Source organism: Bipolaris sorokiniana, assembly GCF_000338995.1.
Source record: "Bipolaris sorokiniana ND90Pr unplaced genomic scaffold COCSAscaffold_4, whole genome shotgun sequence".
NCBI lineage: Eukaryota > Fungi > Ascomycota > Dothideomycetes > Pleosporales > Pleosporaceae > Bipolaris > Bipolaris sorokiniana.
Genome location: NW_006911898.1, coordinates 468157 through 491910, shown reverse-complemented (window position 1 = coordinate 491910; position 23754 = coordinate 468157). Strand labels below are relative to the sequence as shown.

The 23754-nt window shown below is 51.7% G+C and overlaps 8 protein-coding genes across 8 annotated transcripts; 2 read left to right on the top strand and 6 right to left on the bottom strand.

The window, feature by feature from the left end:
• Nucleotides 1-42: 42 nt before the first annotated feature.
• On the bottom strand, nucleotides 43-1252 carry COCSADRAFT_296249 (uncharacterized protein). Its single transcript, XM_007699587.1, has 5 exons — nucleotides 1100-1252; nucleotides 965-1025; nucleotides 811-905; nucleotides 435-740; nucleotides 43-383 (listed from the first exon to the last, which is right to left on the bottom strand). Exons 1-5 carry the CDS (start codon nucleotides 1199-1201, stop codon nucleotides 183-185), a joined length of 765 nt encoding a protein of 254 aa, XP_007697777.1. The 5' UTR covers nucleotides 1202-1252; the 3' UTR covers nucleotides 43-182.
• Nucleotides 1253-2876: 1624 nt separating this feature from the next.
• Nucleotides 2877-4048, bottom strand: COCSADRAFT_188628 (glycoside hydrolase family 11 protein). Its single transcript, XM_007699586.1, has 2 exons — nucleotides 3673-4048; nucleotides 2877-3615 (listed from the first exon to the last, which is right to left on the bottom strand). Exons 1-2 carry the CDS (start codon nucleotides 3921-3923, stop codon nucleotides 3195-3197), a joined length of 672 nt encoding a protein of 223 aa, XP_007697776.1. The 5' UTR covers nucleotides 3924-4048; the 3' UTR covers nucleotides 2877-3194.
• A 1460-nt stretch (nucleotides 4049-5508) lies between these two features.
• COCSADRAFT_296224 (uncharacterized protein) lies at nucleotides 5509-11142 on the bottom strand. The gene is made up of 3 exons (XM_007699585.1): nucleotides 10739-11142; nucleotides 5992-10666; nucleotides 5509-5917 (listed from the first exon to the last, which is right to left on the bottom strand). The coding sequence occupies exons 1-3, from the start codon at nucleotides 10890-10892 to the stop codon at nucleotides 5638-5640; spliced, it is 5109 nt and encodes a 1702-aa protein (XP_007697775.1). The 5' UTR covers nucleotides 10893-11142; the 3' UTR covers nucleotides 5509-5637.
• A 255-nt stretch (nucleotides 11143-11397) lies between these two features.
• Nucleotides 11398-12205, bottom strand: COCSADRAFT_158367 (uncharacterized protein; the record flags this gene model as incomplete). Its single annotated transcript, XM_007699584.1, has 6 exons — nucleotides 11398-11529; nucleotides 11600-11680; nucleotides 11735-11880; nucleotides 11927-11943; nucleotides 11989-12099; nucleotides 12147-12205. The coding sequence occupies 6 exons, from the start codon at nucleotides 12203-12205 to the stop codon at nucleotides 11398-11400; spliced, it is 546 nt and encodes a 181-aa protein (XP_007697774.1).
• Nucleotides 12206-12791: 586 nt separating this feature from the next.
• Nucleotides 12792-15436, top strand: COCSADRAFT_158366 (uncharacterized protein; the record flags this gene model as incomplete). The annotated part of the gene is made up of 4 exons (XM_007699583.1): nucleotides 12792-12944; nucleotides 13296-13696; nucleotides 13768-14743; nucleotides 14828-15436. The coding sequence occupies 4 exons, from the start codon at nucleotides 12792-12794 to the stop codon at nucleotides 15434-15436; spliced, it is 2139 nt and encodes a 712-aa protein (XP_007697773.1).
• Nucleotides 15437-16313: 877 nt separating this feature from the next.
• COCSADRAFT_24357 (uncharacterized protein) lies at nucleotides 16314-16800 on the top strand (the record flags this gene model as incomplete). The annotated part of the gene is made up of 2 exons (XM_007699244.1): nucleotides 16314-16437; nucleotides 16529-16800. 2 exons carry the CDS (start codon nucleotides 16314-16316, stop codon nucleotides 16798-16800), a joined length of 396 nt encoding a protein of 131 aa, XP_007697434.1.
• Nucleotides 16801-16875: 75 nt separating this feature from the next.
• Nucleotides 16876-18762, bottom strand: COCSADRAFT_84183 (uncharacterized protein; the record flags this gene model as incomplete). The annotated part of the gene is made up of 2 exons (XM_007699582.1): nucleotides 16876-18677; nucleotides 18729-18762. The coding sequence occupies 2 exons, from the start codon at nucleotides 18760-18762 to the stop codon at nucleotides 16876-16878; spliced, it is 1836 nt and encodes a 611-aa protein (XP_007697772.1).
• A 55-nt stretch (nucleotides 18763-18817) lies between these two features.
• COCSADRAFT_112423 (uncharacterized protein) lies at nucleotides 18818-22439 on the bottom strand. Its single transcript, XM_007699581.1, has 2 exons — nucleotides 20441-22439; nucleotides 18818-20391 (listed from the first exon to the last, which is right to left on the bottom strand). The coding sequence occupies exons 1-2, from the start codon at nucleotides 22266-22268 to the stop codon at nucleotides 19268-19270; spliced, it is 2952 nt and encodes a 983-aa protein (XP_007697771.1). The 5' UTR covers nucleotides 22269-22439; the 3' UTR covers nucleotides 18818-19267.
• Between the last annotated feature and the right edge of the window lie 1315 nt (nucleotides 22440-23754).

Genomic DNA, 23754 nt, shown 5'->3' with positions numbered 1-23754 from the left:
TCACATTCCCTAAAGAACCTATCATGTATGCAAGCCACAGTAGGGAAAAGCCTAGCTTGCCGACAAGTTTCCATTTCGTTATAACGCCCGGCCACCCGCACAGAGAGGTATGGAGAGAATAACCGACCGCATCATCGTCGTTCCTGTCGTTGAAAAACGCCACCACATCACAGAAAACCACTCTAGTCCTTTGTCTTCTGAGTACCACGGAGCAGACCTGTCCTCCGCGCGGCAATGAGACCGGCCTTTTGACCCTGGGTGGCGTATCTGGAGATGGTCGAGGCTTTACCGATATGCTGGTGGTTACCACCACCGTGGGGATGGTCGACGGGGTTCATGGCAACACCACGAGTCTTGGGCCAGCTGTTGCGCTTGGCAGCGAACTATGTTTTGTTAGCAACAAAACTCATCAACTCGACCAGGATAAAGCGTACCTTGTGCTTGGCACGCGACGCCTTCATGAGAGGCTTGTCTGTACGGCCACCTCCAGCGACGATACCGACCATACCACGGCATGAGCTGGGAAGAACCTTCTTGGCACCGGATGGGAGCTTGACACGGGTCTTGCCCTCATCAGGGTTGTGGCCAATGACAGTAACGTAGTTACCGGAGGTACGGCCGAGCGCACCACGGTCACCGTTCTTGTCTTCGACGTTGGTGAGGACGGTACCTTCGGGGACGGAGTGGAGGGGAAGGACGTTGCCGATGGTGAGAGCAGCGTTCTTTCCGGCGTAGATGAACTTGGGTGAATGTCAGTCTGCTGTTCTCCCCCCGCGCATGATTCCATGTGGAAATTTCCAAAATACTGACCTGGCCGGTGTACATTCCCTCGTTGGCGATGAAGGTCTCGGTGTCATGCTTGAACTTGTATGGGTTGCGGAAAGAAACCCTGGCAAGAGGAGCGCCTGTTCAAAAATTGGTCAATTGGAGTCCTGAATTCTGCATTCTGGCACTAGCTACTCACCACGACCAGAGTCGTGGACGATCTCCTTTACGACACCCCGGATGTATCCATTGCGCTCAGCCTGTGCCCGTTAGCCCTCCGTTCCCAGTATATACGTATCCAATTTTGCCATAGGTCGCGGGCGGCGGAACATACGTAGTCGAGCGTGCGGAACTGGGCGGGGTTCTTGTTCAGGCGGGTGTTGGCCGTGAAGATGGATCCGCGACCCTTACGCTGGTTGCGAATTACCCTACCCATGGCGACGGTGTTGTTGTGAGTAGGAGGTTGTCGTGGGAAATCTCAAAGTCGTCAATGAGCGAGAAACCAAAGTGTGTAGATCCGCTTAGCAAGCCGTTTTGGAACTAGCGTCCACACGGACCTCCAACTCTCGCCTTGCGCATTTGCGCCGCCATGACCGAACATCAGAACATTAAAATAACGGTGCGCCTTTACTGGGTTATTTTTGTCACAAAGGATTCACCGGGTAGATTTAGGTTGAAGAGTTCTCGAGAGGGATATCTCGGTGAACTGCATGGCCGTCATGCTATCTGTGTTTGCAATCAACACAGCGAGAGTCGGGCTATCTCACTGTTGACTTTGGCTGAAATGCAATCTTCAGCTAGTAAGCTGCTGCTCTGAATCCTTGTTTTCATAGGCAGAGCTGATTGTCATTGCGACTGCTCTACTTTCTTCAAAGCCTGCGAAGACGTTATGTTACTGCAGGTATCGACGCATTGCTATATTGTGCAAGCCAGTATGGTGATGATATTGCCACACCCGTTCCTGTTTCTCTTGCAAATACAGTCCTATGGCTTTCGATTGTAAGATTTCAGTATTGATGAGCGTAAGTTACTAATTGTAGCCTTAGACGCGGCAGTGCTCAGCGAAAAGAGTCATGTTAGACTGCTCGTGTTGCTCGAAATTGTTGCTATCGCAACATCCTGCAGAGTGACAATGAACGATTTCTGTAATAAATCACTATATGTAGCAGCGATGGAAATTACAGATCTATTTTCGTGCTGCTCAGGAGCTCAGTAGTGTGAGAATAGCCAGCCCTTGAAGACCACCATGACTAGAGTTCCGCACCGCCAACACACTGCCCAATTTTTCACTTACAGTTCTTCTAACCAGTATTAAATTGGATATGGCTCAGGAGGTTGAAGGTGTTGATGCACCAAATGAGGATTATTTTTGGGTTCTGTCATTACTCGACGATCAGACCATGTACTATACATACTGCTTGGTGGCGCGTCTGCCATTGCCCCAAACAAGAGATCTGTACAACCACGACGAGAAGGACTTTCACCTTACCATTGCAAAAACGCATTTAACCAGTGTTAATCTGAACCAAAACCAGCCCCAGATTCCGCAACAATGAAACTGTTGAGGTTGTGTCGTGTTGACGACGGATGACACGGCGGCACAAACAACCCCCCTGTTGGATTTATATGAGCCGCCCTGTCCCGAAATCCTTTCTACCAAGACTCTATATGTGGTCTCAATTAAGCAAATGGCAACAAAAAGAACCTATTTAGCCCCGCCACGTGATTTCATGATGTCTATAAGAACCATTGTATATTAAACTTAAGCAATTTTTAACTTTAGAAGATTTTTCTTTATGAGGATGATCTGACCCGATGCCCGTACTTGCTTGGCAAAACGTCTGCCATGAAACCGTTAGAAGATGTGTGTGTCTTAATATTTGCCCGACAAACCATCCTGCCACCGGCTGTTCAGCCAGCCAACCAACCTAGGCTTGTTTAGTAACAATGCCACATCTCCGCCCACCGCCGCCGACATCCGAGCCGGCGTTCTCTGCGGTAATTGGAGTCTAGCTGTCACTAAGAATACATGCTTTTGTGAAACTTGAAAAAAAACCGGATCAGGTAAGAAAAAGTCACTGTTATCACGATAAGAAAAGCACAAAAGAAGTAGGCCAAGTAATTTTTTGGTTCATAACCGGCATTGCCATTGCCATCCAGACAAGACGAAGCAAGACAATATATTCAGGTCCCGTTTCTACAAGAAACGGAGGCAAAAGTATGTACAAGTCAGGGTGTGTCAAGGCCCTGACAAATCAAGAAGAAGAATAAACACTAAACCAATCGAGCAACAACAAGAGCACCCATAAGTCAACCCCTTACAAAGCCCTTGGCTATCTGTTTCTCTCCAGGAGAGATGATGATTGCGCAAGCCTTTGTTTCACAATCCTCCAACCTCTGGTTCATTCCGAAAAGAACGGACCCACAATTTAAGCAGAGGAGACAGTGTACTGGGACTTGCCAGCAGCGTTGCCCCAGCCCTCAGTAGAGATGGTCTGGTAGTCCATCTGGTTACCAAGGGTCATGCCGAGCTTGGCCCAGGCGTCGAAGTGGCACTTGGTGGTGATGGTACCGCCGTTGGAGCGCTTGTTGACGCGGTTGCTGATGTACTGGACGAAGGTGGTCGTGCCGACGATGGAGGGCTGGTTCACCTGGGTGTGCTTCCAGATGTCGTAGACGGAGCCGTCGCAGGTGACTTGGCCCATCTTCTGGCCCTGAGCGGAGCCAGAGCCGCCAGAGGTGAAGTCTTGGATATAGTACTCGACGAGCTTGCTGCCTTTGGTCCAACCGTAGAGAGCAACGAGGACGGTGCCGGACTGGGCAGTGGTGGAACCAGAGTACTTGACGGTCCTAAAGGAGCGGGGTTAGTATTGACTGAATTGGGTCTAGAACAAGTGCGGGCCTTACCTGGTGGTACCTTGCCTCCAGCCCTTGCCAAGGACGAAGTCCTGGGCGCCAGAGAAGGTGACGGAGTAACCGTTGTTGGTGGGGTTGTACTGAATGTTACCACCAGTCTTGTAGTTCTGGTTGTAGTCCTGGCGGGCAGCCAAGTGCTTGGGGGTAGCGGAGAGCTCGAAGTCAGGGACATCGGCAACGGGGGCGGCGAAGGCAGAGCCGATGGCGGAGAGGCCGAGGAGGACAGAGGTGAAGGCAACCATTTTGATAGATTGAAGTTTGTTTGTTGGTGTTTGTGAAAAGAAGCTGGTTCTCGCTAGGAGTGAATTGGAAAGAGAGTGAGTGAAGTAAAGACTGCTTGAGTGTTGAAGATGAAAGGCTTGGTGGTGAGCTTATTTGGTCTTGGAAGTCTTGACCTATATACTCAAAGACGGTTAAAGAGCTTGGGTGCACACCGCAGGAAACATATTGCGGTTGTTTCATCCGTTGCCTTGATGGGCCTTTCCTCCCTGTGTCATGGGGCCACCTCACGCCCCTCGTTGCCCATGGATGAATCGTCTGAATCGGTCTACACTAGTGTCTTGATCAATTCGTATCCAATGAGCGCAATCGGTCCTGCCCCTGGCCGTAATACTATCCCGCATTTCAAGGCGCGTGCCAAGTCGCCATCCTGACAGTTAATCAAGCTCCATCACGGCGGTGGATCCTTCATATAGACTTTTGTGGGGAAGCAGCGCGGTGAGTGGTCTAGCAATGCAGGGATCGTCGTGCTTATTTACCTCGGCAAAAGGCTTGGGCAAGGCTTGGATCGCTTGTGTTTCCTTGTCGATGAAAAGGATGTACCGGTGGGTATAGTGTTATGCACTGACAGGTTGTTTGTAAATGAAATATGGACGCGTGTGGTTTGAGCTAAGTGGCAGTGCGTCATGCGTCCCTATGCCATTGCGCTGGAACGGGAGACCCGTAGCGCAACCTTCTCGGTACTTCACCGGCCTACCTAAGATACTACAATATGTTCACCATCCGTGCCCTGTGACTACGGCTATTCGAAATACAGTGCGTAAACCGGTTGACAGTACTGGCGTCTGGTCAGGTAGATGGCTAAAAACCGTCGGCCCTGTTAGAGTACAAAATGTAGTTAGTAGTCGCATGTAGCCTTGGCTGTAACAGGACAATGCAATCAGGCGCTCTTTGCCATTCATCAGTCACTGCGCCTCCTCCCTCGAGGCAATAACCCAATGCGCCTGTAGACAATTCTCATACATTGGCCAGTATTCTTTTCATGTTTCTCAAACACTGCGGGCACTTGTGGATATGGAAACATTGATACGCCACAAGCTATGATGCTTCCAGAATATAGTACTACATGAATCGCGCTCGGCACCCAACGCCCTAAGCTGACTAGCATTATCGATGAAAGCTGTAACAGAACCTAAATACGGATCTCTACTTCCTAATACCGGCGGGATAATCGGTTTCAGTGATCGAATTTGGGTAGACACAGCCGTAGGGCGGTCGGATGTGTGTAAATCGTTTGACACGCGTGAAACTAGAACTTCCCCACTCTCCAAATATCGCTAATTTCCGACGTTCTTCTCGAATCTGTTTGCCGCTTGTGCCTAAGCTCCTTAAGGGGCCGATTCGTGTGTTCCAGACTCTACGCCATCTTTTCAACTGTCGCCAGTACGGATTTACGGACGTCTACTCTCTAGTCTGTGATGAATCTGAAGCAAATGTATTGAAAAGTCCCGCGGCTACGACGTAACCGATGACATCGATCTAATAGGCTAATCCGCAACGACGCCGTGAAACTGCCACGAAAGCCCTGGGCAAATATTGCCTGATATATGCAAGCATAATGAATATGCATAAAGAACTGAAAACTCCGACTATGCTGGCTATTTGCCAACAGCCTATTGAAGAGAAACGCCACGATGAACAACGCAAGCCTCCATCTATCTTTCGCCAAACCCCGTTTTACCGCCGCGTACCCTCGATAGCCTTCTCCAAGCCAACGATCCTCAAGCTCTTCCCCCTCCCGAGCTTTCCGCTCATGAGACCCGCTGCGGGAATAAGTTTGTCGTCCCAGTGACGGAACAGAACCTTCATATCGCGGGGAACACCTTCTAGTACAACCGTGGTGACGGGCATAAATGGGCGGTCTTCTTCCGAGACGGCGAGCATACCATACGCTTGCGCAAACATCAGAGCAGTGGAAAATGCAGGCGCTTGAGTGCGGGACAAAGGGCCGACAATACTGCTACATGTTAACGTCCATCGGCATATATGATATCCATGTCACGGCTGACAGGCAAAAATACGGTGACTTACATGTACATCTCAAAGAAGGCATCAAGTACATAGATGTTTTCCGGCTCCAGGTCTCTCTGCGAGAAAGGCATGATCTCTTTGATCTCCGTCTTGATAGTACTCTGAGGTGACTTGGGCGTGAGTGGCGTCTGTGGCCTTTGTTCAGCAGCGTTCCAAGACGGTCTTCGTAGCAGCGGCGCGAAAAAAGAGCTGCTCACCTGGAGTGCTTGGCCCCAGCCTGCCTGTTGGCTGGTCGTTTGTTCGATCTTGTAGAGACGCGCCCGATATTTGTCGCAGGTGGCTTTGTAGCGCCAATGGTCTGCGGAGCGAGGGATGGCAGGGCCTTTCGAAGGGACTGGCGAGGGTGGGAAGGTTTTGTTGAGAAAATCATGGGGCTCGGCTCCTTCGTCGATTTCGTTGTAATCACCAGTAGGTGCCAGGTCCATACCCATCAGACGTGCACCAGACAGCTCCTCAGCGGAGCATCCACGACCCTTCCACAGATAGACTTTGCTTGCGGAGGTGGAGATCAGGTAAGGAAATGCCGAGCAGAGACTCTTGAGTGAGAAGTCAACTTCGTCAAATGCAAGGTGCCCAATATGACGACGACCACATAGCATAAACTCTTTCGATCCGGGCTTCACACCACGCCTGGTGATGACAATGCCACCTAGAGCTTCGAAAAAGTTTGGTGTCTCTTGTCCTTGCCGAATGACCAACAACCGTCCTTGGCTTTGACGTGCATGGCTCTTTGCAAATATCTGCACATCTTCTATTGTAGGCTCTGGTACACCATTGCCAGCCCATAGATAGACGTCGATATTTCTGGTTCCCTTGGAATCTTCGTACACATGTGTACACAAATACATTGAGTCTTGGAACAAGATATGCTCCTCCTGCACTGGAATAGGCAAAAGCTTTCCATCGCTTGTCACTTCGTCTATTTGCTTGCGTATAGTGCGGATCTTTCCTGTGGGACCCAAGTCAAATGGCGGCGACTTGAGAATGTACATTGTGTCGATATGCTCTGGTAGCTGGCCTTCTGTTACAGGGTCTTCGTCAAAGAAGTCTGCAAACATGCCATCATTCTTCTTTGAGGTTGGTGACGTGACGGGAGGCTCAGAGAATGGCCTGTTTGCACTTCCTGGTGGTGACATTGGTGTGCTCTTGGGCAGCTGAGAGAGTGATTCTCGTGACCGAGATGCGACCAGCCCACCTAAGCTTCCCAGGCTGAAGCCGAGCCCCACAGGTTTTGGTTTTGGAGGTAGTGCCTTCGCTTCATCAGGTGATTGAGGGTCAGCTTGAGGGAGGCCAGGTAGGGCCTTCGAGTTCACCTCAGAGCGAATTAGACCAGCATCCTTCATTGCAACTTGTTCATCTGCGTGTGTAGGAAGTTTAATTGGTGACTTAGCTCCCGTTGGCACAGGTGATGGAGATGCAGACGATCTACCCCACAAAGCGCTAGCACTTTTGACTGATGAAAACGTTGTCTTCTCAGGCGACGAGTCATCCTTAGCGTGTGAGATCTCGACATTGGGGGTTGAGATTTTCCTGAGTGGTGTCGACTTGGGACTTTCTGTTGTTGACTTGGGGGGTAATGTGGGCAACGGTCGGGAAAATCGAGAATGAGGAGATGGAGAGGATGACGCCACCTTTGGTGATTCAACCTGTGTTGGTAATGGGGACTTCTGTGTCGGTGTGTTTTGCGACCCAGACACCCGCCTCTCTGCTTCCAAAGATGCAGGTTTCTTTGGAATAACTGGTGACGAAGGCTTGGACGAGATGATAGATTCTGGTCTAGGCGAGGCTTTGGGCGTCGTTTGAGATCCGGAGATCCTCTCTGGCTTCTTCGGGAGCTCAGGGGTAGGGGATTTTCCAAAGTTTCCAGAAGATACCCGTGGTGATTTGGCTGGTGGAACAGGCTTTTCGGTCGCTGACTGCCTGGCAGGCGTCCTCGCTACTGGTCGCTGCTCTGGTTTTCCGTTAGTCTTAGGAGGCTCAGAGCTAGAGAGGACAGGCTCAGAATTCACCAAAGGCAGAGCAGCAGCAGCATCAGCAGTAGGCACTTCCTCTTGAGCCTGTTCCGACTCAACAGCCGCTTTTTTTGAGGCCGGTGCCCTTCGCTTAGGTCCACGGGCGCGACCTTTGGTCATATGTTGCAGTTCTGGTGCAGGTCCGGTGTTTCTCTCTTGCGCCGGCCTGGCAATTGACCCATCTACCTCAGCACTTGATGTAGATTTGTCGGTCGCTTGAGAAGGCGGGCCTCGAGCGAGCATACCGGCTAACGCAGGGTTGAAACGATTCGCAAGCTTGCCAGACATGGCTGGCTCTTTCTTGGCAAACAAAGGCGCAGGTTGCGCAGACTGAGCAGACTGAGCAGACTTGTTGTCAGGCATAGACCGAACAACTCCAAGACTCTTCCTTCTAGCGAGAGCTTCCGGCATAGGCTCCTTCTCTTTAGGTGGTGCCGGAGCTCTGGCTTCACTATCTCTGCGTTGCAATCCTTTCTGCTTGGCGATAGCCTCTGGGACAGGAGCAGAAGCTCTTGAGCTCTCCGACTTCTTCAGCACAGAGCCCTCTTCTTGAGCTTTGTCAAAGATGGTTGATTTCCTCTTGATGAGGCTCTCCCTGAATTCATCCTTTCGGACCGAAGGTTTAGGACCTCCGGTTATGTTCAAAGCACCTTTGCCTCTTGTGATGTTTTCTTTGAGGATATCGGGGGCAACGTAATTCTTTGTCTCTGCTTTTCTTAACCTACCAAAGACATTTTGGAATTCGTTGACTTCGTCCTTCTTCGAGCTATCAGATGCAGGCTGACGTGACTTGAGTCCCGCACGGAAATCCGTCTTTGGTGTCGTATCTGTTTTTGCAGGTGAAATACTGCGGCCAGTATCTGCGGCGAATCTTGAAGCTACGGGCTTAGCGTCCACTGAAGCGGGCTCTTCAGTCGCTGATGGGTCAACAGATGTGGGTGCATCATCGAGGTTCTTTTCCGTGACGTCTTTTGAGTCTTTTGAGACTGTGGGCTCTTCCAGAGGTTGTGCTTCTTCTGAGGGTTTGGGCTCTTCCTTTTTGGCGAAAAGAGGCTTCGGTACTGCCGCTGACGCAGGGCTTGGAGATTGCTCTTTGAGTGTTTCCATTTTATTGGACACACTTGAATCCTCTTTCTTAGGAGACTCGGGCCGACGCAGACCAACGGGCTTAAGTTGTACTATGTCCTTGATTGGTGATGTCCGGCCAGAGCCGGAAGATTCACCGAAAGGAGTGCCTCTGCCCAGGTCAACACTACTACGCTGTTGTTTGATGCGGTTGATCTCAGCCATCCACGCAGGCTGGGCGGGAGGAGCTTGCTTTGGCTTTGGTGATTCTGGTCTACTCAGCGCACTCTCCAACCAACTTGATTTTGTGGGACTCCATCGCTTCGAGGGACTCGCGGGGGAGGTTTCGTCCTGCGAGGCATCCTTGTCGCTGAAGGTTGCGCTGAAGGTTGATGCGACAGATTTAGCTCTGCTATGACGGGGCAGTGATGGCTTGACAAATTCGTCCTTGGGCGCGCTGTCCTTTTCTGCACCGGTGATGGTTGCATTGCTGCGACTCGATGTAGGGCGGGTTGGCTCAATGGAGTTGTCCCTAGACAAAATTGGTCGGTCAATGTTTGAGAGTGAGCCATAGACACTTCCACGGTTGCTCAAGGTAGAGTTTTGCCTGCTCAAGCCAGGGGGTGTTTGCGTACTCCAACGCTTGCTCACGCTATCACTACGTTTGAGCATGGCACTCTGCACAAAGCCACCCATGCCCTTTGTTGGTGATGTCGAGCGCTCACGCTCTGGCGAAATTCTCCCTTGGGTCGGTGACATGGCGAGCGCGCGGGCTGCACGCTCAGTGTCTCCACCATCAACTGAAGAGCCCTGCTCAGAGGGTGGAGCGAACTTTTGCGAATCCAACACAGGCAGGGGCGTTTTGCCTTTTACTACCGAATCCGAATCGCCACCTGAAATTGATGTGCTGGTGGAAAAACGATTACTTATTACGGTACTGCCGCGGACGGAACCACCTCGTGAGCCCGGTGAGCTCGAGCGTGCGCTCTCTGCAGGCGGGCTACCAATGTCTTGCTCCGCGGTCGAGTCGCGCGACATGCCCGCCAACTGCCTCCGACCCGATACCGACCCAGTTTCTGAAGCAGTGTCATCTTGGTTCTTCCTGAAGGCTGCCGACCCCCTTCCAATATCAGCCGTTTGACGAAAGAAAGCGGGATCCTTTGCGCCTAGCGAGGCTGCAATGGAGCTTCTCGACATGCTGGGCTCGGGCTCGGGCTCGGAAGGTTCGGGGGTGTTGCTGGAAGACGGGCGCTCGGGGGACCGCGATGCCACTGAGAGCGGGCGCCGTATGCTCCCCGACTGTGGGCGCTGCTTCCATGATAAGGTGCCTGACCTTCCCAGAGCGGCAGCGTTGGTGGCGGGCTTCTTGGGCTCCATGTCTTCGAGGGTCATGGTTGTCGATGTTGACGTGGGCCGCGGGGGCGGGGAGCTGGTGAGCTGGTGCAGCGAATCATCGCGGGCGGCATCGCGTGCTGGCGGGCTCATGGTGGGAGTGGGTGTCGTGGCAGCCTTCTCCTGTATGGCCTTGGGAGTGCCAACGACGGAACGGGGCGACTGGGGAGTGTATGGCTTGTCGGGGGAAATTGAGCGGGCTCGTTCTGTTTGACAAAGGCATCAGCAGCTGCCAACCCCGGCCGAGTGCAGTCACCACGGAATAGAAAAAAACAAACCTGCTCGTCGCGCTAGTCTCTCACTGCGGCCCTGGATGAGCTCCTCTTCTAATTTCTTAACGCGCTCGGCGTCCTCTTGATCTCGCTGGTCGCCCAAGCGCCGGATCCGCTCTACAAACTCGGATGGGTCGACGTCTCTGTCGTCCGACGACATGGTGGGCGGTAGCGATCCGACAGGTGGGTGCAAGGGTTGAGACTGCTCGGCAGTGGGTGGGATCCTAGACGTACGAAGACGGACCTGAGACTAGTAGAACGGTCGTTAAATTACTTTGACTCGGCTACCTCATCCTTGGCTGAGATGGCGGATGCGCAGGGCTGAAAGGAGGGAAAGAGAAGGAGAGTGGGGGTACGGAGGCCAGGCCGCACAGTCAAACGAACCAAGACAAAAGAAAGCGACAGATGCAGGTCCTCGAGACGACTTTGGAGCGTGTTTGTTTATGCTACGTACATATCAACGTCGAGGCTGCGTCGCCCGCTCCACCGTGCAGCGGTTGGACCTTGTCCAGACCAATACCACTGCACTAAATACCCGCATCTACCCTTCGGGCTGCGCTGCGCTGCGCTGCGCTACCCCCTTGCCCGTCCGAGTCCGATGCCGCATCCAGCCTGTGCCTGTGTGCCTGACGCGTAATACGACCCTCGCTCCAACCCACGATGCCTCAATACAGGAACAGGCGGGCTTTGGCGTCCTGGACCACCCACTCGAGCCCCTCGCGCAGGTTCATTCCCGTCATGGCACTGCATGCCATGATGTGCCACTTGTGTGTCTTGATGGCATCCAGCTGCAGACCCTGTGCGCAGTTAGTACCATTGGCCTGCCAACCACACTCAACAGTTTCCTCAGCCCCAAGCCCAACGCACCTCGCGGATCTCGTCCTCGCTCATGGACCCGGCGACGTCGCTTTTGTTCTTGAAGACTAGCAGACTGGCTCCGGAGAGGCGCTTCTTTGGTCAGATTCTGTCTTGCCATGCCATAAGTACTTGGACTAGACAAACCTCCTCGAGCAGTAGCCCTGCCAATTCTTGCCTGCAGTCGTCTATCCGCTCACTGTCTGTTGCATCGACTACCCATATGAGCGTGTCCGTCTTTTCAAAGTAGTTCTTCCAGTATGTCCGCAGCGTCTTTTGCCCGCCGACGTCCCCTGTTCTGTCAGCATGCACTCGTGCCGAGCAAGCAGGTCAAAGTACATATGTTTAATTTGTAACTACTTCATTAGCCCGGACTCGTGCACTCAGCTCGCCCTACGTACCCATCGTACTCGATTGTTTTGATGATAAAACCGAGCGTCGGGCTGACGCTATTGACATCCTCATTCATGATCTTCTTCACAATAGTCGTCTTGCCCGCATTGTCCAGACCCCTAGTGCTGTCAGTCCCTGCCACAACTGTTCTTTTGCAAACACGCACAACATCAGGATGCGCATCTCCTTGTCCTTCAAACGAGCTTTCCGTAATATCGAAAGCATCTTGCGCTGCTCAAAATCTGAGAAAATGGTCCTACTAGGCAGAAGCAAGACAGTGACAATGGGCTTCCTAGAGCCATCTTCGAGCTAAGCCGTTTGCGGACGCATGCATTCAACGCCAACTCGCTACGCTTCTTCAGAGGCAACGTCTTTCCTTGTCAGATGATCGACACTGCGTTGATGACTCGAACCAGTTGGGAGGTGTAGTTCCTCCTTTACTTTATTGAGACATCATGGCGAGCGTTCTGATCGCGTAACCTATTCACAGTGGTGACAGCTGTATTGCTCGCCCGTATGCTCTTTCCTACAAACAAAACGATTGCTTAGCATGTGAAGACTCGTTGGACATGAGCGCCGCCTCACCAATAAATGCACCTATTCTATAGAAAGAAAGTGAAGTAAAGTGAAGTGAACAAGCATTCACTGTATGCTTTGGGCAGCTCCGTGCAAGTGTATACAAGGCTGCATCGTCTGCCATTCCATCTCTCCACCTTCTGCTTTTCGTCGATTCCTCTTGCTTTGCTTAGAACTCTCCTGATATTTCGTTCCTTCTACACACTCGAAGAAGGTTGGTATCAGGAGCACAGCCATGAAGGACTCGCATCTTTGCACTTCACTCTCGCAGCCGCCGGAGCTTGAACCGACCAGATTGGAATCTCTCGATACCCACACCGATATGCCGAAGCAACAGAAAAATATAGAAATGACTTCGCATCAGGAAGCAGACTTTGCGCAGGCTCCAGTAAGTGAAGCCAGCCTTATGACGGCATCATGTCTCACTGTCCATTTACAATCACACGCCAACCGCGGTGAAAGCCACAGTAGACTTTTCTAACACCCTCACCATTCCCCGCTCTCAACAACACCTCATCATAATTCTCTATTACTCACTACCTACCCCACCCTCCCCCATTCCAATTTATCCTGCGCTTGTATGCTAAAAGCCCAAACGACGAAACAGAGGCCACACAAACATCACTTCCGTCGGCCTATCAAGAAGCTACTGCATCACGAAATTGATAAGAAAGCGGATGCAATAGCAAAACATACCCAAAACAGCGTGCTAGTACAGCAAACTGAGTTACCATCCCAGCCTGACTCCAGACGCAAACATCGTGCGCAGCAGCCAACTACCTTACCATCCCCTCGCCACGTCAGTCCAGCTGCACTTGCCGAGACGTCGTTGCCCAATCAAGACGAGACCAAAAACGCATCCAACCCTCCAGGTTTCTTGCAGAAAAAATATACGCGCAACAAGAAGAGTGGAAAGAAAGAGACAAACATGACTATGCTACGAAAAGAAGCCTATGTTCCTCCACACCTGCGCAGCTGTCCCCCGGCCAACAAGGCCTCTATTCCGCCACATCTGCGCAACCGTCCCTCTGCCAACGAAGCGACGATAGATCCAGGGCACAATAATGCTGCCACCAATGGCTCGCCTTCTTCCTCGAACAAGTCCAAATCCACAGTTGCTACTAAGCCCGAGTCGGTTCAGTAAGTTCTTCCTGAAATTGCAGGTTCAGACTGCTATTTTCTGTATCTCCGCCCTTCTAACATGACCCAAGAAACCAAAAAAACATACGCGAGGCAACACCACCTTCACCAGCAACCACACCACATGAGCCTGTAGAGCATGAAAATCAAGACATGATTGCCCCCGAAAACGTCTGGGGCGGCTGGAACGGACCTGAAATCAACCATCCGCATGCTCATCAGAAAACTGCTAACCCGCGTTGGAATCGTGGCCCTCAGCCGTACAAGAGGAAGCCTTGGCCAAAACAAAGGGACATGAAGTATATTCCCGACAGAAGCGATAGCGATGGTGGTGTCAACTGCTGGTCTGACAGCAACGGAGACCCTGACTACGATGTCAAGAAACTGCTAGACTGGAACGGCGATTGGCTACCTGCTCCCGAATCGTGGTCCGCTCGGAGAGGACACGAAGACCGTCACCTTGGTGCAAACGTAGAACAATGGATGAATGGGCACTCACAGGAGTGCACCAGATCCATATACTGCCCACTCAGTACTTTCAGTCCCGAAGACGGACCTTGTAAAGAGCTGGCACCTCGTTACTGGCTTGAGGCGAAGGTTGAGGGCAGTAACTTGAGAGAGTCTTGGAAGACAATCTCTACATCGGACCCAAAGCCACTAGATGATATGGACCTTACCGGTCATGCACCTTGGTGGGAGATGTATGAGGATGTGGTCTATTCCGAGGCGATTCACGAGGATGGTCAGGACGAACAGCATCTCAAGCATAGGAGTTGTTACCTGAACGGTCTACCAACGCCGGAGGCAAGAATCGACCCTACCGATGCAGAGCATCCTACCACTCCTCTGATGCTGGCTTCAGCTGCAGAAAAGCTTGAAGACCTACAAAAACGTAGGGAAGCTAAGGAACGTCGCTTGTTGGCCAAACGTAATCGTCTAGTCCCGAATTCAAAGTTTCTAATGCAAGCAATGGAAGATCGTCGCCTGCGCCCCCAGGCCAACATGTACATTCGTCCTGTCCAGCCAGCAGACGTTGTCGGCATTGGAGTAAGTCTGAACTTAAACAATCCCTGATGGACGTGGCAAATAATAGACAATGATGTAAAGTTTTCAAACTAACAATATTAGCAGGCGATTTACAACTACTACGTCGAGCATACCATTTACGCAACCGAGTTTGACGGACGCACTGAAGATCATATCCGTCAACGAATCAACACTGTCACCAGTGCAGGCCTTCCATACTTGGTCGCAATCTCAAAGAGCAATGAGTCCAAGGTTACTCCCGGCTATGTCACCGAAAAGATTGTGGGCTTCATCAGCTTGGATGACTACTGCAGCCAGGCATCCTCATTTCGCTACACTTTTGAGATGGAGCTATTCGTGCACCCAGGCTATACGAGCAAAGGTATTGGCAAGTGTCTCGTGGATCGTCTTCTAGAGATGGCGGACACAAGCTACCGCGCTCGCGGCGGGTATCAGTACATCAACAACTTCGAGTACCTCAAGACCGGGCCATCCAGGGTTATCAAAACGATTCTACTCAACGTTCACCACAAGAATGGAGAGCATGCAGAAACCGGATGGCAGGGCCAGTTTCTCTGCGCCTGCAAGTTCCATCGTGTCGGTCGGCTCCCCAAAGTGGGATATAAGAACAATACTGTTATAGATGTTGCCATCTATGCGCACCATACTAATGAAAATATCGATGCAGGTGCCCGTCCTACTGTCGCAGGATAACCCAGCTCAACATGCTTGACTAAAGGTGAGTTATCCGAGTAGGTGCTAGAATGAGACTAACCAAGGATTCAGATCATGTAACGGTTCTTATTCCTCTGTTTCCGTATCTCATGCGGCAAAAGCAGTTGCACAAACGGAATTGTGTCATTCTACTCCTTCTATTACCTGCTGTACCGGCTTAGCAACAGTGGGTTACGAAATTGATTATTTGCTCTTACGTCTATCAGCCATACACATGAAGGATTCCAAGGCCAGTGGCTGTCAGAGATCCTTGTCCTTTGATGACCCTCTTGCTTTTGAAGGAATTACGTATGACGGATGATGAGAGCCGTCACTAGTATCGGATTGATCAAAACTCGAACTTTTCGGGGTTGTAAATGCACACTCGCTCAGACACTGTACAGTAGATTTTTCCTATTCTCAAAACAAATACATCGTTACTCAAAGGAACATTGTGATGATTATGCATGACGACTGTAACGGTGTCGATCCCCTGTCGCGTCCCGCACCCCGCTAATCTTGTAACGCGTCGACACTCCCACGCTCATGAAGCCACCAGTGACGTCACAGCCCGCCCCAAAGCTTGATCTGCGCAGTAACACATAACCACGCCGTGGGCCAGTTGAACTCGAGCTGAACAGACATCAAGTCATCAAATCTATATGTGAGTGTACCTTGTTAAATATCCCTATCTTCCCAACTCATACTAACCACAAACCGGACATTTCCAGATCTATCCCTGATAAACCGAGCACCAGAAAACCATCCAACGTCAACAAAGTCTTTGAAAGAAATCGCGTGATACACTATTTCTCGCTAACTCGAAAGTAACAAAAAGGGGCTTCAAAAACCTAGCTCAGTCAATAAGAAATCAAAAATGGCGCAAGACAAAAAAGAAGAGCAACCCCAGCAAGACCACATCCCCACCTCGCCTCAAAACGAAGAGGAGGAACAGAGCAAAGGCTCCGGGGGCCTCTTGAGCGCAATCGGAGATCCAATCGGTACGTCTCCTTATCCCCTTCCTCCTCCCTTCCCATCCCCTGATTTCCCTCCCCCCTCCACCTCTAACCCACAATCTAATCATCTCTCAAGGCAACGTCCTCAACACAGGCCTCCGCCCCGTCGGCGCGCCCCTCGAAAAATTCGTGACCGGCCCCCTGGGCGAGGGTCTCGGCGGCACCACGCGCGGCGCTCTAGGACCCTTGATGGGCCACGAGGAAGAGCGCTCTGAGCTGCTGGGCGGCAAGAACGTAGATAGTTACAGTAAACCCGAGAAGATTGCGGGCAAGGAGCAGACTGGAGATAATCCGTTAGGGCTGGATCAGACGGGGCGGTGGGGATTTGAGGATGAGGGTAAGAAATAGAGTTGTTTGATTAAAAGAAGAAGAAGAAGGGGGTATATACATTTTTTTTATCATGGACGAAGATGGAGGGAGAAATCAAAACATTTCACTCATGCCACTATCTCCCAACACACCTTCTTCAAAATACTCGTGTTCTCCATCTCCTCCATCTTCATGTGCGTGTTGCCGCGATCTAAACGTATCATCTAGCTCCTGTACTGTGCCTGTACTATCTCCAAACTCGCCCTCCTCCATACTATCCCTCGTACCCGGCACAGGGGTCCGACCAGTCAGGATATCATACAAACTATCATCTGATCCCTCTTCTTCGCCCTCCTCTTCCTCTTCATGATCAAACCGCAGAATCTGGTCTTTGCCCTCTGGCCATACAACAACAGAAGCTTGAGTATGCGCGAGCGTGAAACAAGGTTTCTTATTACTAGCCGCAGGACCCGAGAGCCAGGATACCGTCCAGCGAGCGGGAGTCGCGACTGCAGGTTTAGCAATGTGAGGGGATAAAGAGAGGATGGATGGTGGATGTTGTGTTGTCGCTAATGAATTCGCCGATGAAGATGACGTTGAGTGGGAGCGCTGTGAAGCTGTGTACAAGTACACGACTGGATCGTCGTGTGCAGTCTGTATAAGGAGACGATTGGGGTCGCAAGGGTGCCAGAGGAGCGCTTTGACAGGCGCGTACATGATGAGGATTGAGCGGGGACGGAGACTTCGCAAGTCCCAGATCCAGACTGTGCAGGGAGTGCTGTCATCTCTGCTTGCGCACATTGTGCCTTCGGAGTTGAAGCTGAGCATGCCGATGCCTTGCTTTAGGAGCGCATTTTCGTTCTTTTCTAGAGCGGCTTTGGGAGGTGTGGCAGGTTGTGGCGTGAGCGTGAAGCTGCGGGTGCCCAGGTTGTCGACTTGTTCTGTGTACACTGGTGCGCTGGGTACGTCGATGACGGGTGTGTGGTCGAGGAATAGGATGGGTGCGAATGTGCGTGTAGAAAGGATGCGAACACGACAGTCCCAGCCACCAACTGCGAGACGTTCATGTCCAGGGACCCATTCTAGACTCTTGATGCCTAGGCCTTCTACATCCCATTCACTGACGTCCTCAGATGCTTCGCGGATTATGGTGCGGTACAAATGCCCATCTGCCGTATATATGCAAAGCTTGTAACCCGCAGACGCAGCGTCCCAGATGGCCAACCAGCGCCCGTCACGGCTCCATCTCAGACCAGCGACATCTGTAGTAGGGAGTTCGACTCGATTCAGAACCTTGTACGTCTGCGGTGCAAGAAGTAACAAGATATCGGTCCCTGATGCACGACACAATAATGCTAGAACACGCCCTTGTCCCCGTCCACTCCTCAATCCAGTATTGTCAGCAGGTCGGTAGCCCCAGCCCTTGCCATCTTTACCAGGAAACTTTGGATCGCGTATCTCCACTACCCTGCCCGTCTTCAAACACCATATCTTAACACAGGCGGTAAAGTCGGTCCATACAAGCACCTCGTCCTCTGTTCCTCCAAACTCGACATGGACATTCTTCCCCATGCCACCAGAGCCATTGCTAATCACGGCATTCCATTTCTCGTCGCGGAGATCGTAAACGCGCGTTGTGTCGTCGTCGGATATGAGGACGCGATTCGAGCAGGGGCGTGGTGTCCGTGATGATCGACGGGGAGGTGTAGTGGTGGGCGAAGATGTGCGTGTTGATGAGGTCAAGGACGGGATGACTGGGGGTGACCAGGTAATCTTCGAGGAGCGCAAATCATGGCTAGATGGGAGGGCGATATTACGGACCACCTCGAAAGTATTGAGGTATCGGATTTGCAAACGTGCGCCGTTGACAGAGGCAGTATGTGTCGCGGTCGGCGAGGGAACAGACAATGCCGTGGCTGGTGCAGATCAGTAACTGCTGTGTAGAATAGTCTGTTTATTAGATGTACATTTAATTTGCTGGGATATCTCCATATTCTCCATTGCGCTGGACATGGGCGGTCGTCTCAAGTGGCTTTGTCATGGTGGTGTTTGTGTCCGGTAAACAAAAGGGAACGACGGACGTTCAGCCAATGAGCGTTCGAATTGGCCGCAACTAGCGTGAACGCTGTCCGCCTGGCCTCCAGGCTCGTTTGCTCATATGCACAGGCTTCGTAGTTAAAACAGCTCATCTGGTTCGACAGATGCATTCAGAGTCATTGTAACCTGAGCTAAGGACACTGTGCTTCGCAGTTCCAAAGACCTGATTTCTAACACATCCAAACGCACCAACAGCGGGGGGTGTTTGTATGCACATCAAAATACAGCACAAAAGGTATATGGACAGATAGCTTTCGGGAGAAAGCATGTCCAATCTGAAAACACAGCCGTGCAAAAAAACTTGTATATGAAGAAATGGTGAAGAAAATGCCCAAACGCTTGCTTGCCAAATCACTGAATTCGAAACATGCATCAGCCATCATCTTCATCGTAGATACCTCTAGAAAGCTCATGTGCTGTACACAGGAGCCTTGGTCAAAACTGTTTTGCCGCGAATCTGCACTGCGAGTCCGACAGCCAAGCGTACGCGAGGTGGTGCAGACTCGTCTTTCGTACTAGTCGAGCTGCCTGGTGCGTTTTGTGTCAGACTCTGCTGGCTACCTCCTTGACCAAGAGAAGATTCTCGCTTGCCGAGGGAAGCAGGAGTGACTCCTGCCTTCTTGGACGTGGCGAACCCAAACATGCTGCGTTTCTTGTCTTCTTTTGAAGTCTGACCAACTTGCGGTTGAACTTGATCTTGCTCTGCGATGGAGACGCCATCATCTGGCTTCGATGCCATGCTTCTGATGGAAATTCTGTCAGCATCATCCAGCTCGACTATGGGAGCTGTTAAGGCGGGTATGCCGGATTCCAGCTTCATCAAGTCGCTCACAATGCCATGGCCCGGTGGAAAGTACTCAATCTGTACTTCTCGGCTTTCTAATGGCAAATGTTGGGTAATACTGATAGCAAGCTCAATGATCATTGGAACACCTCCATTCAGGTCCGGAGGCGCAGGGTCATTCAGGTGAATCTGAAGAGACGCGATCAGTTTTTCATTGAGCGTTTCAGTCAGTTTCTCTCGATACGTAGTCGCTTGTGGTGCTTTCAGAGTATCCGCAAGGCCTTCTAGTGTAGCAAGCCGCCAGTTGACGATCTTCGCAGCAAGTGACTCTTCATCTTCTGCACTATGGCAAGGAGGCGAGAACTTCCGGATATTCGACACAATCGACTGCAGTTGTGTCGAAAAAGCTGGCTCAAGATCCGGATGAAAGTATTTATCGAATATGTTCTCCACTAGCCATTGAGAGATGAATGCACGACCGACTGCAGTCATTTCCTGCTTGCCGGTCTCCACAGCTGTCTTGTTGACTACTGGGTGCAGCCACTGTGGTATTGACTTCCAGTCCTTGCGAATGGAAAAGGACAGTTGTGCTATTAGTCCGTCCAAGCGATTGAAGCGGGTTGAATATTCGCTGTCGTCCCATGATGTGCGCGAAACAGATAAACGCTGATTTGCAAGAGTGTTCTGTAGTTGGTGGACTTGGGTTTGTTGTTCGAAAAAGTATCTTTTGACTTTTTGATATTTTTCACCTGCAGCCTGTCAAACGCAACGATCTCTCTCTCGGAATATTGTACTTACGTAAAACATCATGATCCTTTATCATCTTTTCAATCTCCTCGTCGGTCATTTCGGACGCAGATGCGCGCGGTGGAGGTGTCGCCCGCCCCATTTCTGAGCCTTGTTGGCCTTGCTTGTCAGCTCGATATGGTTGTCCTTGAGAGGCTGTGGGTACGACGTTGGCGTCGAACGTTGCGAGGCCCGGAGACACAGGCGGCTGGCCGAAAGTCTGGCCTTGAGCGGACGGGGGCTGGAGCTGAGTTGACTCTTGCGACGGTGCTCCTGGTTGTAACTGGCTACTCTCGTTCACTTTCCTCACAGTAGTTCTGCTATTGCCCTGAGCACTTGGTGTCATGCCCTCCTGCCCTTGCTGATGCGATGCGTTGTTCAGTGAGTTTAGCTCCGAAGACAGAGGGCGCTTTCCCTGCTGCGATTCGTTGTGTTGGTAGGGCGTGGGCTGAAGAGGCGACGGCGGGGCAAACTGATGGGACGATGGCGGTCGGCGTTGTTGGGACTGCTGTGGCTCGATTGACTGTTGTACAGTCTGAGGATTGTGCTGTCGTATGGCTTGTGGGTGGTGCAGTTCAGTCTGTAGTTGCGCGATCGGCAGAGCAGTCTGAGGCTGGCGCTGGTCTGGTTGGGGCTGAAGCTGAGATGCAAAGTGAGGCTGCTGCTGTTGCTGATGATGCAGGCTCTGAGGGGAATTCTCTAGCGATGATTGACTATGTGCTGGCGGAGGCTGTTGCTGTTGCTGCTGCTGCTGCTGCTGCTGTTGCTGCTGGTACTGGTAATAGTTCTGTTGAATGTCTTGTATTGGAGCCCCTTGCCCATGCGGCTGAGTGGTCTGGGACAAAGCGCTTGGCGCGTTTTGTGGAACGTACGACTGAAAGTTGCCTGACCCCGTTGAACTCTGAGTAGTGGGCTGGTAGCTGTGCTGTGGCTGCTTGCGGTGAAGTTGCTGTTGTTGCGCTGGTTGTTGTTGTTGTTGTTGCTGCTGTGGACCTTGACCTTGGTGTTGCTCTGGGCCGTACTGATCTACCCCGCCTTGGGTCGAATAGCTGCCCTCTGTGCTCACCCTGCCAAGTGGGGGCCGAACGTAGGGTTCCTGGTGCAACTGCGCAGCAAACGGCTGAGTGTGTTGCACGTTTTGTTGATATTTAGTGTCTTTGGGAGGCACTTGAGGGGATTCGTCGCTTTCCTGTTGGAGGAACGGATCAAGGTTGTTCTCGTCTTGCTCTCGCGATGAGGGCAAGTGGGAAGAGGACCCCTGGTGTTGATGCCAATGCGGCGGGCGGCTCTCTGCCTGTGCGTGATACTCGTGCGCCCGAGGGTCGCTTTTCCGTACCGACTGTCGCCTGCCTAGGCCGTTCTTCTGAGCTTTGGGCTCCTCGTCCTTGTGTCCTCTGACACCAGCTGCAATGCGACTGCGCAGTGACTGCTTCTTATTTTCTGGGCTGCTGTATGCAGGAGGAGGAGAATGAGGCTGGTAGGGGACGTGGTTTGGCGATTCGTGGCCTGCCTGAGATGTAGGCGGCGGGCTAGGCTGTAGCTGGTAGTTCTGCGATGGCTGGCCTAAGGAAAGATGTGCACTCAGTCTGTGAGTTGCATTTCGCAGCGAGTGGTAATCGCTGTATTGGCCCTGGGTACTTCCAGAAGAGGTCGGTGGTTGTAGAGAAGGTTGCTGGCTATGGACAGGCGGCTGATGGGCGTCGGAGGCCTGGTATCGCTGGGCTGCTGCGGCTTGGTCGCTGGCTTCCTTTGCAGATGGCACAGGCGACGGTTGATCCCTTACGGCGTTATCGACAGAGTGGTGCGACCGGTTCGACTTTGTCCATGGAAAGTTAGGCATTGCAATGATGACAGCTCCCAGCTCCGCCGCGAAGTAGGTTGATGATGGCGGGGCGGAGAATGATGCACCCAGCTAATAATAAACCAAGCCTGAGCAACGGTTAACCTAGGCGATGATTGCACCCGAACGAGACAGCATTGCGCGCGGTTGGACAACTGTCTTGAAAAGGATGGGATGGACTACATAGATGCGCGTCTCCCGCCATCAGCCCCAGCCCTGCCCGCACGTGCAGGGCTGACAAGCAAATGAAACCAGATGCAGGCGCGAGTCCCAATCCCGGTGCAGCTAACTGCACAAGGAGATGCTGATATGGCGGCGGTGGCAGTGCTGACGTCCCGCGATGCTGCTTTGGTAGTCTACCACAGGCATGATACTGTGCTACGCCGTTTAGTCGCTTTCAAAGTGTACTAGTTGAACGCTGTATTATCATCATTTGTCATGGCGGATGCAACGCACGACAAGCACGCCAAGTGGGGGAACAGTTCATGTGCGTAGATATGTATGACCCAGTGGAGATTCTGCCTCAAAGAGACATCTAACCTTGCACTCCATTTCTCAGCCTGCTGTCTAATTACTAAAAGCGCAGAGCATACACGTGCTATTTCTCCACGAGAACTGTAATTCTCCTCAACTTTGCCATATCCATCACCACCAAATCTGATCAAACCCACAATATCTAACGGTCAAGCAAAGTATCACATTACCCAAACATGACTTTCCAAAATCCCATCTCACACATCTTAGCCTCGGCCTATGCCGGTCCTTCAACGCGCAGGATCAGCTCGACGCCCGACTACTCCTAACGCTGCGTAGTCAACAAACCGGCCTTTAGTATACCAGGCGTCCACGATCAGGCCGCCAGCCTGAGTCAACTAAAAAGCACCGCTGCCGTCTTCTGCACAAAGTAAGCAAAAAGCATCTCGAAAGCTTGACGTCGCAAGACGGGGGGCTTGTTTGACCATACCTTACTCTTACCACTTGCCGCAACTTCATGTATCGCGCGCTAAGTATGTAGCAAGTATGGTAAGCACAGCGCCAATCGGATCTTTACCTCGATTTTACGCCCTCCATGACATGTTTCTGGCTCACGTTTCCCCCTGCTGCTCCACAGTTAGGCCCCAGTCTACTCTATTTTCGGCCACCGGACGTGTGCTAACTTTATTCCATTTGCTAGGCATCTGCGATATTACTCCGTCGCCTACTTACATAGCCTTCAGTGCTGGATTTGGTATCAGATACTTGCTCACCCTACTTCGTCACTCTGACTACCAGATTGTATATAGGCTTCATGATTACATTGGTGATTTTTGATGGCTAAAAAAAGGTGCTTGTAGGGTTTTTAACAGGAATGCATGTGTATGTCAGAGCGGTTATGCACGCTTCCTTCAGATTGTTGCCTCGAAAAAACCAACACATGCAACAGTGCGGCGCTGGGCAAGGAACGCCGCAACAATGTGACGTCGCGCAGCGCTTCTTAATCAGCCTT